Source organism: Egretta garzetta, unplaced genomic scaffold, assembly GCF_000687185.1.
Source record: "Egretta garzetta isolate BGI_Z169 unplaced genomic scaffold, ASM68718v1 scaffold502, whole genome shotgun sequence".
Lineage (NCBI taxonomy): Eukaryota > Metazoa > Chordata > Aves > Pelecaniformes > Ardeidae > Egretta > Egretta garzetta.
The window spans coordinates 434374-451154 of NW_009258809.1; the positions used below are offsets into that span (position 1 = coordinate 434374).

General features: G+C 42.5%; 1 protein-coding gene across 1 annotated transcript in view; it reads left to right on the forward strand.

Annotated features, from left to right (window-relative positions):
- Positions 1-16781, forward strand: part of PPM1H (protein phosphatase, Mg2+/Mn2+ dependent 1H) — a 203324-nt gene that overhangs the window by 128056 nt on the left and 58487 nt on the right. Inside the window, exon 4 of the mRNA XM_035889359.1 lies at positions 5495-5607. Within this exon, the coding sequence (XP_035745252.1) occupies positions 5495-5607 (113 nt within the window). The remainder of the gene's footprint in view (positions 1-5494; positions 5608-16781) is intronic.

Here is a 16781-nt window from a genome sequence, read left to right on the forward strand (position 1 = left end):
GTGATTGATCTTCCTTCTACCTCTGACTAACTTCCTTTTAGTTTATGCTCCTGCTAGCCTTTGGGTGAAGATTTTGGGCCTCTTCCACAGCACATTGTTTATTCAGCCCTATTTTGTACTGGAATGTTGTGGATGTTGCTGTGTTAGGTCAGTGCAGTTGAGATGTGCATAATGTACAAGGGTTTTGTGCAAGCGGAATGTATCATTTTACCAGGCACTTGGCGAAAGCTCATGCTTCCTGACACGACACATAGGCAGACTTCTTGGTGTTGTTTCCCAAAACACCCGTCGCTGCAAAGGAGCCCTTTGAACCTGATGAAAATGCTGAGTAGATATGATACCTTTTTTATCTTTTTTAAACAGTCCAACCTGACAGATTTATCTAATGATGGTTTTATCCCTTTTTTCTGGAAGCATTTAGCATGCCGTTACTTTTTTTCCCCAACTGCCTTTTGAATTCTAGTTAAGCTCTCCCTGGTTTTGCCTCAAGTCTCAAATGAAATGCAATTCACCCCTTTCAAAAGGCTTTTAAAAATTATTTTCCTTTATTGGGTGTGGGTTCCTTTGGACAGTGCTTGTCTTGACAGCTACATGCAGTAAAACACTGTGGAAAGCTGATACAGACCAAGTCATTGCCTAACTTAGAAATTTAACAATTAAGCTGTCCCCTTTTTGAAGTACTTCTAGATGGTGTTCTCTGATTGCGTTGTAACTGGGGTTAGCAAGTTTCTGTGCTGTTCAAAAATAAAACATGTTCAATGTCAGTAATTGTCAGTGACCACAATTATTCCAGTTAAAAGAAAATAAATAAGCTCAAATTCTGAAGGTATCATAAGTCAAATCCTCTCACTTTCACCTAAGGTGTGCATTTATAGGTTCCATTCTAGGGAGCCAGGAGGGATGTTTCCAAGTGCTGTTCTGTACTTGGATAGAAGATCAAACTATAATTCCTTCCCTGTATTTAACCTTGTATACCTGTGTGTGATGTAGTATGTATTTTAAGGGGAGAGAGCACCTATTCCACACTGAACCCTGTTTAATTTTAGATCAGAAAACACAGCTCAGAACTAGTCTGTGTGATTTATTGGAAGCTGTAAGTTTGTACCATGTACCAAGCTGCAAGTTGTACCATGATTTTCTTCTTTATTGAGATTTTTTTGACTCAGATTAAATCTAGACAGGTGCTTTTGCAAGACTGGTGCTGTTTTAATTTGAACAGTCCTGGGAGAGCAAGGTGTGTTGTATAGTTTGCTTTTCAAAATCTTCCTCTAATTAAATAACCAGGGGAAATATGAGGAGAGTTGAAACAGTGTTACAGGCATTTCAATGCCTTTTTGACAGAGGTAAAGCAGATGAAGGAGTTAATTTTGTCTTTATGCCTTCTGAAACATAGGTTTTTTTTTTTTTTAATTTTTTTTTTTTTCACTAAGCAGATACCTGCTACTGTGGATGTAGGGAGTAAAGCTGCTTTCTGTCATGGCAAGATTGAGATCCCGGAGGAAAGGCCCTTACTCTGAGGACTGATATTGTTGGACTTGATGATCTTAAAGGTCTTTTCCAGCCTAAATGATTCTATGATTCTACATAGATGAAAAACAGTTATTTTAGTTGTTGCAGTATGCTAACTTGCTGTCATGATGCTGCTGCAATTTGAATGTATCTAGCTCTGTTTTCAAGGTCCTAGATGTCTACAACTTACCATCGGGTATAGCTGGCATTCACTTTCTGTGCCGCCACGCTTGCTGCTTTCACGCTGTCGGCCCTGCCCCTGCAGCGCCGGCGTCGGCCGTGCGCCGGCGGCCTGCGCACACCAGCCTGCCTCCTGAGGCTGCCGGTGGCAAGCGGCCTGGTGTCCTTTGGGTGCCCACAACGCACAGGTCAAGGCAGGCAGAGGGAAAAGCTGGGGTCCCTCCCGCAGCACCCCGAGAGCCGCCAGCCCTCACCGGCTCTGCGGCTCGGCTCGGTGCCCCCAGGCCCTCTACGGGGTCTCCACGAGGTGGCACGAGCAAGCCGCCATCGGGGGCCCGGAAGCCTCTGACAGAGAGGATGGTAATGGCTTCGTGGCACAATTCTTCCTCCTTTTTCAGCAAAGATTGTTAGCTAGCGTGATTAACCCGTGCTTTTGCTCTGGGAAGCCCAGGTCTGAGCCTTAGCAAGACAGGTGCTGAGAAGACCTAAGTGGTCAGGACGGTGGGGATGGTCTGTCCCAGGGCTGATGCAATGTCCTCCAGCTGCTTCTGTAATCATTGGAGAAAGCGACCCTGGCTCTCTGTCACCTGCTCTGGAAACGTACCCTGTGGCACTTGGTGGTGTCCTCTGCAGGCTTTGCTCCATCCTCCCTGTGCTCCATCACCCAGGGGAGGGGGACCGGGGTGACAGGGTGAGGCAACCCTTGCGGGCACCCTGCTCCTGCCTGCTGCTACAACATGTGCCCTGAAACAGGGGTCAGAGCACAGACTAAACTGGCTGCTTCCTCGTCATGAAACAATACGTTTTGAACAAAGAATATAGAAATCCTTGGGTTTTTCTGTCAGGGTCTGAGTGAGTGTCACACGCTGCCCTTTGGGCTGAAGGTGCGTCCTTGGATTCTGCCCGGTGTTGCTCAGCTTTTCCCCTCCATGCACGTCACTATGTGGGGATGAGCTGCATACTACAGAAAGGAGGAGAAAAAAAAAAAAGAGGGGGGCAGGGGAGAGCTCACTCTGACATCTTTCTCCAGGTAGAAAATGAAGAAAGCTTTGCGTAACACTCAGGCTTTGTCTAAAATGAGCCCCTTTACACCCATAAAGGCTTCAGAGACATTTTGGGGTTTCTGCCCGTTTCTGCTGCACTACTTTCCCAGCAGCACTGTTATAAAGTATTTCATTAAAAGCCAGAGTCTCTACATCAGAAGTTAGAGTTAGATTTAGTGGCAGTGGTGGGCTTTATTTTATTTTGGTTTATTTTTTCCCCTCAAATCTCGTTGAGCTGTAGGAAAGACTTCCCCTCCTTCCCTCCCCCCCAAAAAAGAAAATATCAATCAAAGTATGTAATATCAAATTAAACACGGCACTGAATATACTCTGGCAAGTCATGGTAGTAAATTAAAGTTCTGAACAACAACTATATGGAAGAGCCCATGAACAGCAATGATTTGGAAAAAATCCAGTACACAGGTCTACTTTAAGTCAAGGAAACTCTGAAAATGAGGCCCTAAGGATTATCTGTCATCTTTCCTATAATAGATGCTTCTGAATTCTGCTTATTGAAATAAATAAATTTTAATTTAGGCATTGCAGCATTTGCAAAGCGTACATATGATGGAGCTGAAACCAGGTGAGGAATGGTACATTGTTTGAAGGTCTCAGAGGATACTCTTAACTGCAGAGACGAAGGTTTTTTAAAATTCCTGGCAGTGTCTGGAAAATCCACTGTAGTATTTGTAAGTTTAAATTATTTTGATGGTTAGAAACGTCTGCTTCCTTTGAACTGTTCTTTTCAGCTTAATTTAAAAATATATAGAAACCATGGGGAGGAAAATCAGCTTCTCTATGGTAAGATTAGATAAAGTAGCATTTATAACAAGCCTGTGTCTGTGACCAAAGGTTCTGCGAGATTTGATTTTTTTTTTTTTTAGCTTGGAGGTGTTTTTCTCCTTGTCCTCACTCCCCCCGCTCTCCCCGACACCCACCCCTCCCCCCCCCAAAAAAAAAAAAAAAATTAAAAAAGGAAAGAAAAGAAAAAGTAAAACCACAAGTCAATGAGAGCATGGGCGAGGAGCCACCAGTAAAACCCCAGTCTCTCCGGCAGCAGCGTGCAGTTCCTGTGTGCAGCAGAGCAGGGCTGTGTCAGCCAGCGCTGCACATTTCTTGTTGTCCCCGACACGCTGCCCGCCTCAGTACTGCATTCATGGCAAAAACGGGATCAGTCCCTATGTACACTGGCCAGCAAGGATCCACATCATTTGTGACAGGCGCCTCTGCCCAACCCGCTCAGGACCGAGCGCTGCTGAGCAACCCCATTGCTGCCCCACGTCACCTCCCTCTCCTGAAATTTGTAGGAAACCAAGCGCGGTCCCTGACCTCCTCCAACTCTGCAGATTTTCAATCAAATTGCAGCTGTCATGGTTTGCATTTGTTGTGGTGCTTTTCTTCAGATAAATTTAGCTCTAAAATAAAGCTTTAAATCCCATACCCCAAGGCATGGACAATTTGAGCTGTTTGTTGCTCAGTGCAAATATGAAAATGGCTGAAGTATAGCTCTGTGTGTGTATGCACACACACAGAGGCAAACAAATATATTCGTAATAAAAAACACATACAAGTAGGCAGGGTTTAGTTGAAAAGATCTGCCAGTACTTGCAATAGCAATGTTAAACGATGCTCCCTGTTTGAATCCAATATTACAAGGAAAGACCAGTTTGAAATTGGATTTGATTCTGGACACAGGAGAGGAGGGTAATTTGTAACGTGCTGTGTTATTACCCCAAACTAAACTAAGAGGCAGCAGAATGAATGTATTGGCATATACTTCAATTTTTGTTTAAAATGTATGGAGTACTGGAAAATAGCTCATTTACTTGTGTCTTTTATGTTCTCCAAGCTTTCCTGGGACTATATATATATATGTATATATTTATGTATTTTTTCATTCCTGGGCTTGATTGATTGTTGGTGACAGATGTGACTTGTGTTCTCCACTTCTATTAAGCAGGAGGGCTTTTTTATTTATAATACTTCTTACACTCAGAATCAGTTGGAAACTAAACACAGGAAGAACTATTTGAGTAGGTATGTACCTCCTCAAATTTGGGCCTGTGCACCTGCATAAAAATTAAGTCTTTTCAGGACCTGATGAAAGCAGTGAGATGAGACTCATGTGGTTCATCCTGGAAAGTCTGTGAATGCCTCGTGTTTTTCAGTAAATACTATTCTACTGACTTCCCGCCGCCCTATACTTAACAAGTTTAGCATCCACCTATTCCCTGTGTTTCCGAAGGGCAGCCTTGTGGCATGAGGGTGCCTTGCTGCTGTTTGTAAAGGTATATGCTCCGCAACCCTAGCGTTCCTTTTGGAGAGCAGGTAGTTAGTCATGTCGTAGCTAGGTCTCGTTAATTATTTGCTGTCTATGTAAAGCACTCTCCAATTATACCGCCAGGTACCTGTTGTTAAGCTACATTTATCTTTGCCTTCACTGTACTTTTTCCATAGCAGATTCCCTTGCATCCCTCAGAGTTGCCATTTGTTCCTTGATGCCTGATGTTTTACAATCTCCTGTCCTGATTTTTCCCGAATATCTTTGTATCACAAGTGATACGTGTTCCTCCACTTCCCATTCTTCTCCCTGACCATGCAGCCATAGCTGCAACAGTAAAGAAAGCCAGTGGGACATGCAGATTAAGAAAGGCTGGGGTTTTTTTTTAAAGGCTGGGTTGGTTTTTTTCTAGGGGAATCTTCATTTTCTAAAACATTTATTGCAATGCTGTCTTTATAAATCTTGTTCTCTTTTCCCATAGGATTTGCAAATAGAACGAGAGAGGACAGTGTATAATATTTCTGGCGGCTGCACAGCCCTTGTGGTGGTGTATTTATTGGGGAAGCTTTACGTGGCAAATGCTGGTGATAGCAGGTGAGTAAGCGTGGTGTCTCCCCAACCATTCCTTCATCCCAGACTCCCCAGATCTGGTGTTACCAAGTTCCATAGTTGCAAACAGTATCACAAGAGGATTCTGTTTCTTTAACGGTCATCACGTAAATGAATAGAAATAGCAGTGATAGGCTTCTAGTATCTAGTCAAGTGGTGGATTCCATCAGGGAGGTTGACAACACTTCTGCCCCCATAGCAGTTTATGAATGACTTGATGGCTGCAGAGGAATGGGATGACACTGAAGAGCCATTGAAACAGAAGAGCTGTTGGGTGTGTAGTAGAGTCGGGTGTTGAACACTAACAAGGTGACTGCATCTGGAACAGCGGGTGGTGCTGGGCTGGTTCAGTAGGCAGTTCTGTGGCTCCTGTCCTCAACCTTAGTCTTGGAAGGGCACCCGGCTCTCAGATTTTGATCTAATTGAAGGTAATCGTTTGTAATCAAATAACCGCTACTCCTGCAACAGACAGGAGGGGAGGGAGAGAGGGGCTATGACGGGTTAGGATTTTTACTGTGTCCTGTTCTAGCTCATGTACCTGTCCATTTCTCAGAACTGAATACTGTTCAGGAGCTGTTGCTTTGTTATATTTAGAAGTTGGATGCTTGAAGACTTATGACAAGAAGCTTTGCCTTTGTCTTCTGATTTAGCTAATTAGGAGCATACTAGAAATCTCTCACTTGCATGCTTTCCCGCTCTCTCACTCTCTGCCCATAACACCATCAGAGAGAGATAAAGAGGCTGGTCTTGCAAGACTTTAGACCTTCACATGTTTATTTTGGCAGCACTGTGCATAAACAGGCCAGGAAGAATAGTTCCCCATACGATACTGCTGTTGTGTTGTCTTAGCAGCTGAGAAATTAAAGTCTGCAGAGATACTGAACCACGCTGTCTTTAGGTGAAGACTGCTATGGTTATGCATTTGTGTTTGAGGTTTGTGCACGCACAGGTCATGCTTGCACTGTGTGTGCGCAATGTATTTACAGAGACAGCAGTCAACTGCAACATGTTTTGTAGTTTAAACCTAACATTTTTATTGCCTCTTGCTGCTTTAAACTGTGTAGGAAGTCAGATAAGTACTTCTATGCATAAAGTTCCTATTCTTTTCATGTTGGTGATTGTTCTTTGTATGCTGAATTTGCTGTTTATATTGCAAATTGTTCACCAAGTTCCTCTTGACAAGTGATGTATACGAATCTTTTTCACATCAGATGTCAAATGAGTCCTCACAGAGGGTAGCTGCTGCAAACATGTTTGTATAGACCACCTATTTAGTCATCAGAACCACTGCCTGCACTGAATTTTAGCTTTTTTGCCATTAAATTAGAAATAGTCGTGTTTTCTTGTGCTATTGTACTTGAAGTACAATTGAGTCTGTTCCACTGGGCTGGCTGACTTGCTTTATTGTCTCTTAAAAGTGTGCTGTTTAAAACAGGCCACGCAGGACCTACTTCTGAGTAGTTGAGATCTGTGTTCTTAAATGACTGGCTACTTCCAGTTCCCCCAGGATTCCTCCTCTGCTTCCTGAAAACAGCCTCAGCTCCATTGCAACCTCTGATACCTAATGGTACAAAACTCACCAGTGATCTTGAATTAGCCCAAGCGTTCACTGTAGTTAAAGCCACCAAGTCTTCAAGAGGCTTTGCATGTTCATCAAGCCCATCAAAAACATCTCTTCAGAAAAACAGGAAGAACAGAAATTAGAAGGGAAGCCATCAGCAAGACTGGGGTTTGTTTGAACCAGGACTCAAATTTTTCTACTCATTCCTTGCATCTTGTAGGTAACAGGGTCCATCCGTATCCAGAATAGTTTGGTTTTGCACTTTCCAAATGGACCTAACAGAAACCTTAGTCATGCTGAGAATTCTCTGGATTCCCCAAATCTTTCACTTTCAAATGATCCCCCTTCTAGATTTTCATAGCTGAAGAAAATAAAAGCTTTAAAGTGTAGAAGATCAGTTGGTCTGGGCCTATCTCCCGCCAAATCCCTACCTCTCATGTTTCAGAAAGGGGGAAGAACAGCTATTGCAAAATATCTAAGTTGCTCCTTGTCACTAAAAGGACATTTTAGGACTAGAAAAGCAGCTCTGAGGTTGTCCACCTTCTGTCAGGGTGCACAGTGCATTCCGGTATTTTTCAGAGCCCAGTCAATATAGCCAAGAAGTTTTATTTGTGTTAGTTGGAAAAATATGTTCCTTTTTTGTTGCCTCATGCCTTGCATGGTCAGCTTCACAGTTGATACAAATGAGGGCAGTGAGAAACACAATAAGGAAACTACTTTAAAAAGTGAGTGTCTGCTCTTGAAAAGAAGGGTGGGGTTTGTTTTTTCACCTGAGCAGAGGTCTTGTGCTCGTTGCTGTTAGAACCAGATGCCGAAACCCTCAGTTGTTCAGTTGACCTTTGGGGTTTTTTTGAGTTCACCTGCTCATTTGTGCCACTTCTCTCTACGTGCTCTCCTTCTCCCCTCTCTGCTCCACCACTGGAAAAAGCCTATAAATAAATCAAGCTACATTTCCCACAGACAGGAGGAGTCTATGCTGCAGGGGTGGGAAATAAACATTTTGGGTTCACGCAAACCTCATTTGTACTGCCTCTGCCCAGAAGAAGGTTAGGTCTCTTAATTCCAGACAACTTCAAAAGAGCAGAAGCTTTTAAAGGTGGGTTTTGAACAGCTTCTGCTGTCACAAGACCAAGGTACATGGAACAAACTGTTACTATCACAGTGAGACTAAGGAAACGCCAAGTGTGAGACTTGAATAATAATGTGCTGTGCGGTGCCAGCTATACCTCAGACTTATGTCTGTGGTATTCAGTTTAACCACCAAAGCCTCTCAAATCTAATCATTTCATGCCACGTACCCTGGCAGTGTTGTATAGCAGCTGTCCTTTTGTAGTTGATGTGTAATTACATCATGAAAAGACTTTAATTACCATATTACTAAATTACCAGCCAGCAATCCTTTCAGGTTCAGCCCTAGCTCACTTCTGTATGGACTATTAGGCTTCTCCAAGCTGAACACTTTTGGTTGGTGTAAAAGGGAGGAAAAATTGTGCTAATTGTAGGTTTTGTTATGAACTATTATTGAGCTTGATGTTATGGCATCACTAATGTCAATGATATAATTAAACTTCTGCTAATGATGCAATCACAGTTCTGTAATAATTATACGTTTAACTGCACATGATACCAGAACCCTACTAAAAATGAGGTGATGTATTCAGAGCCTGGTAAAAACAACTTGGAGGGAGCCGCTTTAATTCTCTAATGGCTTGTCTCATCATTTTTGGACTCTGCCATAAATGTACCTACTTGTACAGTCAAAATTCACATCTGAATATTGGCCAAAGCCTTTTCAAATGTTTCTCTCTCTCTTTCTTCCTCTCAGTGCTTAGGATTGTCCATGCAAGGTTATCTAATTAGGGACCAATAGTGCTATAGTCAGCTATCCAATATATAGTGCTTTTCTGGTCAGCATTGATGCGCTGTGCTTTGCTTACCAGTTTGACATACACCCTATGGTAACTAGGCCAGGCCCTCTGAATAGCTGCTTTTTCTTAATAAAGAATAGTAAATCTTCTCTGCTCATTCTTTTAAATAGTATTGTTCAATTTTATATTGCTAAAGTGACTTTTACTTCTAAACTGCCATAACACGCCTTGTTAATCTCAGTTCCTTTTAGTTTTATGCTCTTTATTAGGATGTTGTTTTATAGCTAGTGATGAAGCAGTAGTAAAACAGGGGCTTAATGTTTTTACTGATTACTGCCCAATTATTGTATAGCCTCATGCAACATAACATTTGCCCAATATCACTGCAGTGACTGTAATGCAATATGATCATATTAACGGTCTTTGGCACGAGTGTTCTGGCTTTCATGTTGTCTGGCTAAAGAGCTGCTTGGAGACTGCGGGCACTGCCATTTTGTGCTGTGCTTGAAGCCATGTAGGGTAGCTGTGCTTTTATCATTATGCGAGAAGCAGAACACCACAAGTTGATTTGACTTTTCCATAGGCCCTGAAACTCTCACTAAATCTGCAAATGGGTTCTTGGGCTTTTTCGATTTATTGGCAGGAGATGGGATCAAAGCAAAGAGCCTTATGTTTCAGAGGCTTCACAGACTTGCAGGGTTGCTGGATTTTTTGCTTTGCTTCATCAGCTTTTTTATCATCTTTTTGCTTCCTTGCTTTTGCTCCCCTGTGCTTATGTTTTCAGGGCATATTCACCCTCTGCTTGAACATATATCCTCATGTCCAGAATAGATTTTCTCTTCCTTTTTGCAAGTGTAGAATTAATGCTAAAGCATTTCGTATTGTTAAATGCTAGGAGCACATCGAGGGAATGTTTTTTTGTGGTGCTTCTGTCTGGGTACAGGTTAAGCAACTTCATTGGTGCTTCAGGTGCCCAGATGTGGGAGAGTGTGTTTATAACACTAACTTCTCCCAGTGTAATAAAATAGTGAATTGAAAATTGGATTCTACTTTGTTTACTGTTGCAATACGTTCCAGATTTGCTGCTTGTGTTGAATCTCGCTACGTTTATACTACTACTTCTCTGTCACGGTGCTTGTCAACTGCTTCCCTCATGTGTAGTTGTCATTGTAGGAAGTAAAATTTGGGGGGCTAATATGCTTGTATGGAGTAAATGAGAGAGGCATGGAAACAGCCATGTATCTGCTGACTGGCACTGTAGCTTAAATAGAATTTCTGAGAAGTCAGAACTGATGATCCTGACCCATTTTTGTGGTTCATGGTATCTGACCTCTTCCTCAAGGCAGTCCAGCAGGGTGATTTTTGCCGGAAGCTCTAACACTGTGTAAGGATGGAAACCAAAAAAATGTTCTAGTATATTACTATTGTAGAGCTAGTTTGCTTTAGGCTGGGTTTACAGTATTTTTAACAAACTCTACTTTTCTGATTTTCTTAACTACCCATCTTCTAATTTAAGTAGTGTGTATTTTCCCTGTTTTCTTTCTTTGAGTGGTCTGCATAAGGCCTCTGTCTCCTTACATCTGTGTCTGCATAAACAACAATAACTGTGCTTCATGCTTGGTACTTCAAGGTCTCCAGAGGAAAGACTAACTCTGTTACTAAGCTTCTTCAGTCTGCAGTATTCAGAAAAGCATTCTTTTTCCTGTCTCCATCTGAAAATGGACAAAAAGAGCTGCAAATCTCTGAACCACACGTAGGGCCTTTTCACTCTGGGACCGTGCAATCTTTGGTGACTCCTCTTCATCCTCTGAAGTTCTAATTCCTCCAAATCCTCAAAAGATGCCTCCCAAGAGGTGAGAGCAACACTTACAGACTGTATTTTGGGCAAGCTTTGTGCACATCCCATTTTTAGATTATTATTAATTCTTTGAAGAAATCACTTGAAAATAACAAATGCCTGATCATTTCAGGGCAACAGATAACCTAAGCCTGGTCTGCTCAGAAACCCATGTAGTGAGAAGAGACTGAATTCAGGACGAAGTGAGTCTCCCACATACATTCTCCTTCACTGACTGCAGTTTGGTAGGTGAAGTCTGATCCTGCCTAGCTGAAAATGCTGGAAAAGAGCGTGGCATCTTAGTCACACTCAAGAGACAGGGCCAAGTCCCTTCTCTCTGTTTCCCCTGCTTGTCTTCCTTGGAAGCCCGACTTGCAGGCCTGCAGAAAGCACTTCTGCTCCCCTTCTCCCTGGCCTCCTTCCAGGGAGAAGCAAGAGCACAGGATTCATAGGAATAGCAGCAACCTCAGATATTGCAGGATTTTGTGCTGGGCAAAGCTTTTGGAGGCACTTCAGGAAACACTTTCACTGAGGTGTGGAGAAAAGGTGTTACATCAGAAATAAGTCATTGCACTCAAAGTGCAGTGATGAGGAAGAGTGTTTTCCAGTGATCCAGTGGGTGACAAGTTCCAGGGTACCGTCACATTGTATCCAGCACTGATTTGGCAGTAAATGTTCATAGGCTTTTGAAGAGAAAACAAATGTCCTGCCTCTTCTCCAAACTCTTGTTTTTTTCCTGGGAGAGCATATGCCTTAGTGATGTCTATGGCAATCTAGCAGATGCTGAAGCCACTGTAAATGTTTTTGATGAGTGGTATGTTCAGTTAAGTTTCTGGTCCTATCAACACACACATCATCTACCCGTGAAGTCCTTATGTTCCAGATTACGAGGAAGGAGAGGAATTTTGGCTATTCAAGTAATATCAGTAAACTGGAAAGCCACAGTTCATTTGTTTTCCTTTCCAGGAGTGATGAGTTCTATTAATTCTAATAGGTTTTCAGCCTTTAGAAAAGAAAAATCAAACCCAACAAAAAACAGATCAAGCCAGACAAAAAAAGTTGGTTGCTGCCACTGCAAGTAAAAATTCCCCTGCTGCCTATATTTATTGGTGAATATGAGGACCGGTCAAGGAAAAATTCCCACTGTAATAACATTGTTGCATGTATGTTGCACATGTAGCCTGTAGAGCTCACAGTGTCTGAGGCAAGATGGGCAAAGGGTGCTGAAATGTAATTTTAATCACTCTTTTACCAGTACTTTACTGATGCATGAAGAGTCTATGACCTCCAATAGAGGCAGTTCATGGTGTAAGCAAATATACCAGAATCCAGATCTCCCAGTGCAGTGCATTAAGTTCAAACCCATTTTTTTGAATCTGTGCCTTTGTAGCTGACCACAGAGAGACCCATTCCAGCGTTACAGGGCCAGGGCCAAGGCACACTAAGCAGGCTGGGTGCCTTGGACCTCTAGCTCCTACGTGTACCGTGGGAGGGGAGCCAGAGGGAGCACCCCAGGCTTGCTTGGTGAATGTTTCAAGTCTGCTGCAGTCCTTACTGTGTTGGAAAGCTTTTCTCATCCCCTGAATCCAGTGAGCTTGCCAGGCAGCTCAGGCCATTCTGTCTCAGCAGCAGCTACGCAATGCAACTTGAGCCCCGCTCCTGGGCTTTTAGCGAGGGCTTCCCTTGTCACTTCTGCATGGGTGAATGAAACAGTGCTTGGGTAAAAGTTCACTGATGCAGAGAGTGTGACTTTCAGTCAGCTTTTACTTCTCGGTCCAGCTTGTTCCAACATTCTGCAACTGCCAGTGAATTAAGCAGAAAAGCTGAGATCAAAGTAGATGTGATGCTTTAGGCGCTAAAAGTCATTCTGACTTCCTCAATGGTAAAACACTGAAGAGCAGAGGGAAAAAAAAAAATCTATGCTTCTTCCATCTTACATGGTCAGCCATATCCCAGCCATATTACTGGCAAAATAAACACTGACTTGCACAGCGATGCCTTCATCCACTAAGCCCAGGTTTAGTTGCCATAGTAACTCGTCCTGGAGATTAATGTGGTATCCTGGACAGCAGGGAAAAAGACTTTGATTCCACAGATACCAGTCCTGAGGCTCAGAGCTGGCCACAGAGACGTGACTGCACTTCTTTGTTCATTTCCCTGGCACGGCCTGAGTAATTGGTGGCATGTTTTTCAGCTGCGATATAGAAACAGTGGCGTATCATCATTGCAACCCTGGACTTAGCTGTGTTCAAATGAAGAATGCACTGAAATCATCACGGGCAAAATGAATCCCGTGAGGGTGGCAAATATCCAACCTAAGGATGCTGGAACCGATGGCGGGCAGTTTTCGTGTGCTAGCAGTGCTGCTATAAGCTCGCTATAAACTGGCTTGTAACAGCTTCCTAGCTGCCAGCTGAAGTCCTCTCTGAAAGGTCGGTAGGTTCAGATGTAAACCAGTGGGAAAAGTACACACAATTAATTATGGAGCATTTTAGTTCAGTTTGTTGGCTTTTGGTTTAGCACTACTGGAAACAGAGTAGACAATACTAGAAGTGTATAGGTAAACATATAAAGTCACCACTGGTTCAATAGCAAAAGATACTTGCTTGCTTAAACCAACAGCCAAATAATTTGCATACAGATAGCCAGTGCCATCCCATTAGTGATGGGGTGGGAGTACAAAAATAATATGTATAATTAGGCCTAAAATGAAACACTGTTAATAAAGCCAACTGCTAATAATAAGCCAACTGCTAATAATAACTCCATACTTAGATTGCATCAGGCAAGCAATACACTTGAGGACCCAAACTAGAGCAGGGGATTCATGGGAGAGTCCCATGGGAATGGAGCTGCCAGCCTACCAAAGAGGCACCAAGAACTAGAAGTCTGCAGCTCCTGGGGTCAAAAATGACCAGGCAATGTGTCTTCTTTGAACTATCTCCTCTGTGGACAATCTGCAAGCTCAGTATTATATTTAATTTAAAACTGTAGAGTGAGTAGTGATGCAGAAGAAACTGAAGTAATTCGGTTATGGTGTTGGTGACGGTCAAGTGCTTCTCACTGTTGGATGCAATATATAGGGCAGAGGGAGGCCGCCCGGAGGAGAAAATGCCTTTAACTGCTGCTGATTAAGTTGCTAGTTGAATAGTTGGGATGGAATGTGAGATCAGTTCTAAAAATCTAGATTTTTATTATTTTTGGTTGCAGTAAGAAAGATGCTGACTGGCTGGGTGCTAGTGTAGGTGAGAAGTAAGCCCTTCCATGGAAATCTATGGATATTATTTTGCTTTGAGAAGCAGCTTCTACTTGCCCATTTGTGATCCTTTATTAAAAATAATACAATTCATTTAGTAAAAACAGACTACCAGAACAGTGGCTTTAGAGTATATCAGCAGCCTTATTTTGCCCAGAGGCCTTCTCCACAGGAATCACTAAATAAGCATCGGAAATGTAAATATGAATGAGTCAGGTAACTAGAAACAACATAAAGCTCTACACGTGCGTGCACCAGAACAGCTTGTGTGCTTGTAGGTGCCAACTTTCAGGGTTTCTTGTAGGGACTGGATTTCATAATTTCTTTCCCTGGTTCTTTTCAAAGGCAGGAGGGAGATTCTCATGTTGCCACAGGAGAGGTGTAGCACGCTTGGCTCCATACTGGTGTGAGGCCATGAACAGAGGCCCTTGAATGACATGCCTGGGAACGCCCCAGTGTTGGTGTCCTCGGAGGTTGTGCTGCTGAGATGTGAACCCTCAGAGCAGCTAGGGTGGCTGGCAGTCTGCAAAAGGCATTTAGCAGAAGTTTGGGAAAGTTCTTCATTGTTCCTTCAGGAAATGCCGAAGCATGCTCCTGTAGGAAATTACTTTAACCCTGCCTTTGTGCAATACTTCACCAAGGCAAGTTCTCACACCTTTTATTGGCTTGAGGGAGCTGAAATCGCCCCAAGTGATGAATGAATGAATGCGTCCGAGCAGCCCGCTTTAACCACGGCGTGCACGGTGAGACTACGCTGCCACAGGAAGAGCCGCAAGCAGGGAGAGCGCGTTCCCTCTTCACGTTGGCTTTGTTCGGCTGAAAGAAAAACGATCCAGTGTTTCTATTCTGTCACAATATTTCTGTGGACAGCCTGATGTTTGCACTGAAAAATGTGAAGAAACCAGGGTGGCAGGGCTGTTGAGTGGCAGTAGACAGAAAATGCAGACAGAAGCAATTTTCATCGGCTCTACCCCCTCCCCAGTTTGTTGCTTGTTTTCTTCTTGGTAGCAATGCTGAATAGGAATCGGGGCACTTTTGAAACATTTCTTGGGTATTACGGGTGGACGGCAGCCAGGGATTTTTTTTTTTTTTTCCATTGGTGTTGCTGAGGGTTGCTGCTTTCACCTCTGAGTTTTATGGTGATGGATATGTCATCACTGGGACCTGTTTTAATGCCAGCTAAACATTATATAATGGTTTGTTTCACTATCCGCAGCCTGCCTTAATTCATAAAATTAAGGAAATCATTTAAAGGCTTTGCACTATAGTTCCATGATTATTGCCAGTGCAGTGAGGTGTTTGTTCACCTGGTTTCTGAAGAAACATTGAGAAATGAGTCTGTGTGGGACCAAAGGGAGAGTAATTCAGTTCGTAATAAGTGAAACCAAGGTGCCAGGGCTAAATATATTAAAAGTCATCAGTAATCGTAATGGCTGTAAGTTCCAGTACTTCATTTAGAGAGGAGAGAAACATTTTTTTTTAACCCTTTAAAAATCACTTCTTCTTTCAACTCTAAGCAATTAAGAAAAGGTAAATAAACAAAACTGGTTTGAAGCTCACCAGACATTAGCGTTGCTCTTCCTTGGCTTCTTTAAATATATGCATTTAGTTACCATAGTAAACAAGTACCCATCTAGACTGATTTCTGTAGTTCTAGGATTTAATTTTTTTTTTTCCTCAGCTATTTTGTGACACACCTAATTAAAATCTACTGCTTGGTTCCCCTTTGAATGTAATAAAACCCTGCCTTATTCTTTCTGTCAGTTTAATCCCTCTTTTTTTTTCCATTGACACATTTCTAATACCTTTTCAGACAGGCCAGGCACTTCTGCTTCATCTGTACCGAACCCACAATGCTTAACACCTTTTGACAAAATGGATACATCCTCCCTGTGGCTTGGAATTGATATACGCTGTCAAAAAGGGTTTTCCGAACGGTCTCTCTTTGTCACCTTTCCAGATTTTTATCCTCTGTTGTAGAAATGTGCAGTTTAATGTTGCGTTTCACATCATTTTTGGCTGAAAAAGTGTGTAATGGAATCAGGGTGTCCCCTTAATACTCCTAACAGTAGGAGATGCTTCTTTGTTTTGAACACCAGAATCCCAATAGACCCATGACAGCGGTGAAATTACACTTTTGACCTTGTTCACTAAAGTGTTTCTTTCTCTGTATGATTAAATGAGAGTAACCAACAATAGCTCCCTCTAAAATGTATGAGTTTTCTTCTGTTTGTTTCTCAGAAGAAATTCAGAAAGGATGCACTGCAGTTCTCAGCTGATTGTGTTCTCCACAAAAAAAAAAAAAAGAAAAGAAAAACACCAAACCCTGCTTGATTCAAGGAGAAGTGGCTTTTTATCCATATTAAAAATGCAAAAGCAATTGATATATTGATGTTTTCCTTAAGCCAGTGTTGTTCCTGCACCCTGAGTGTGAGAGCAGCAGTACAACACAGTGGCAGATTTTTTACCCTTTCGTTGCTTCATTTACCACGTATTTTGAAAGGGGATATATACTACAGCACCAAATAGTGTTTTAAAGTATTGAATCTGAATATAGAAAATTCACACAAGCCTTAAGTACGTGGTTATACTGAAATACTCAAAAGATCATTTAGCTGATTGTCATAGACTATGCAG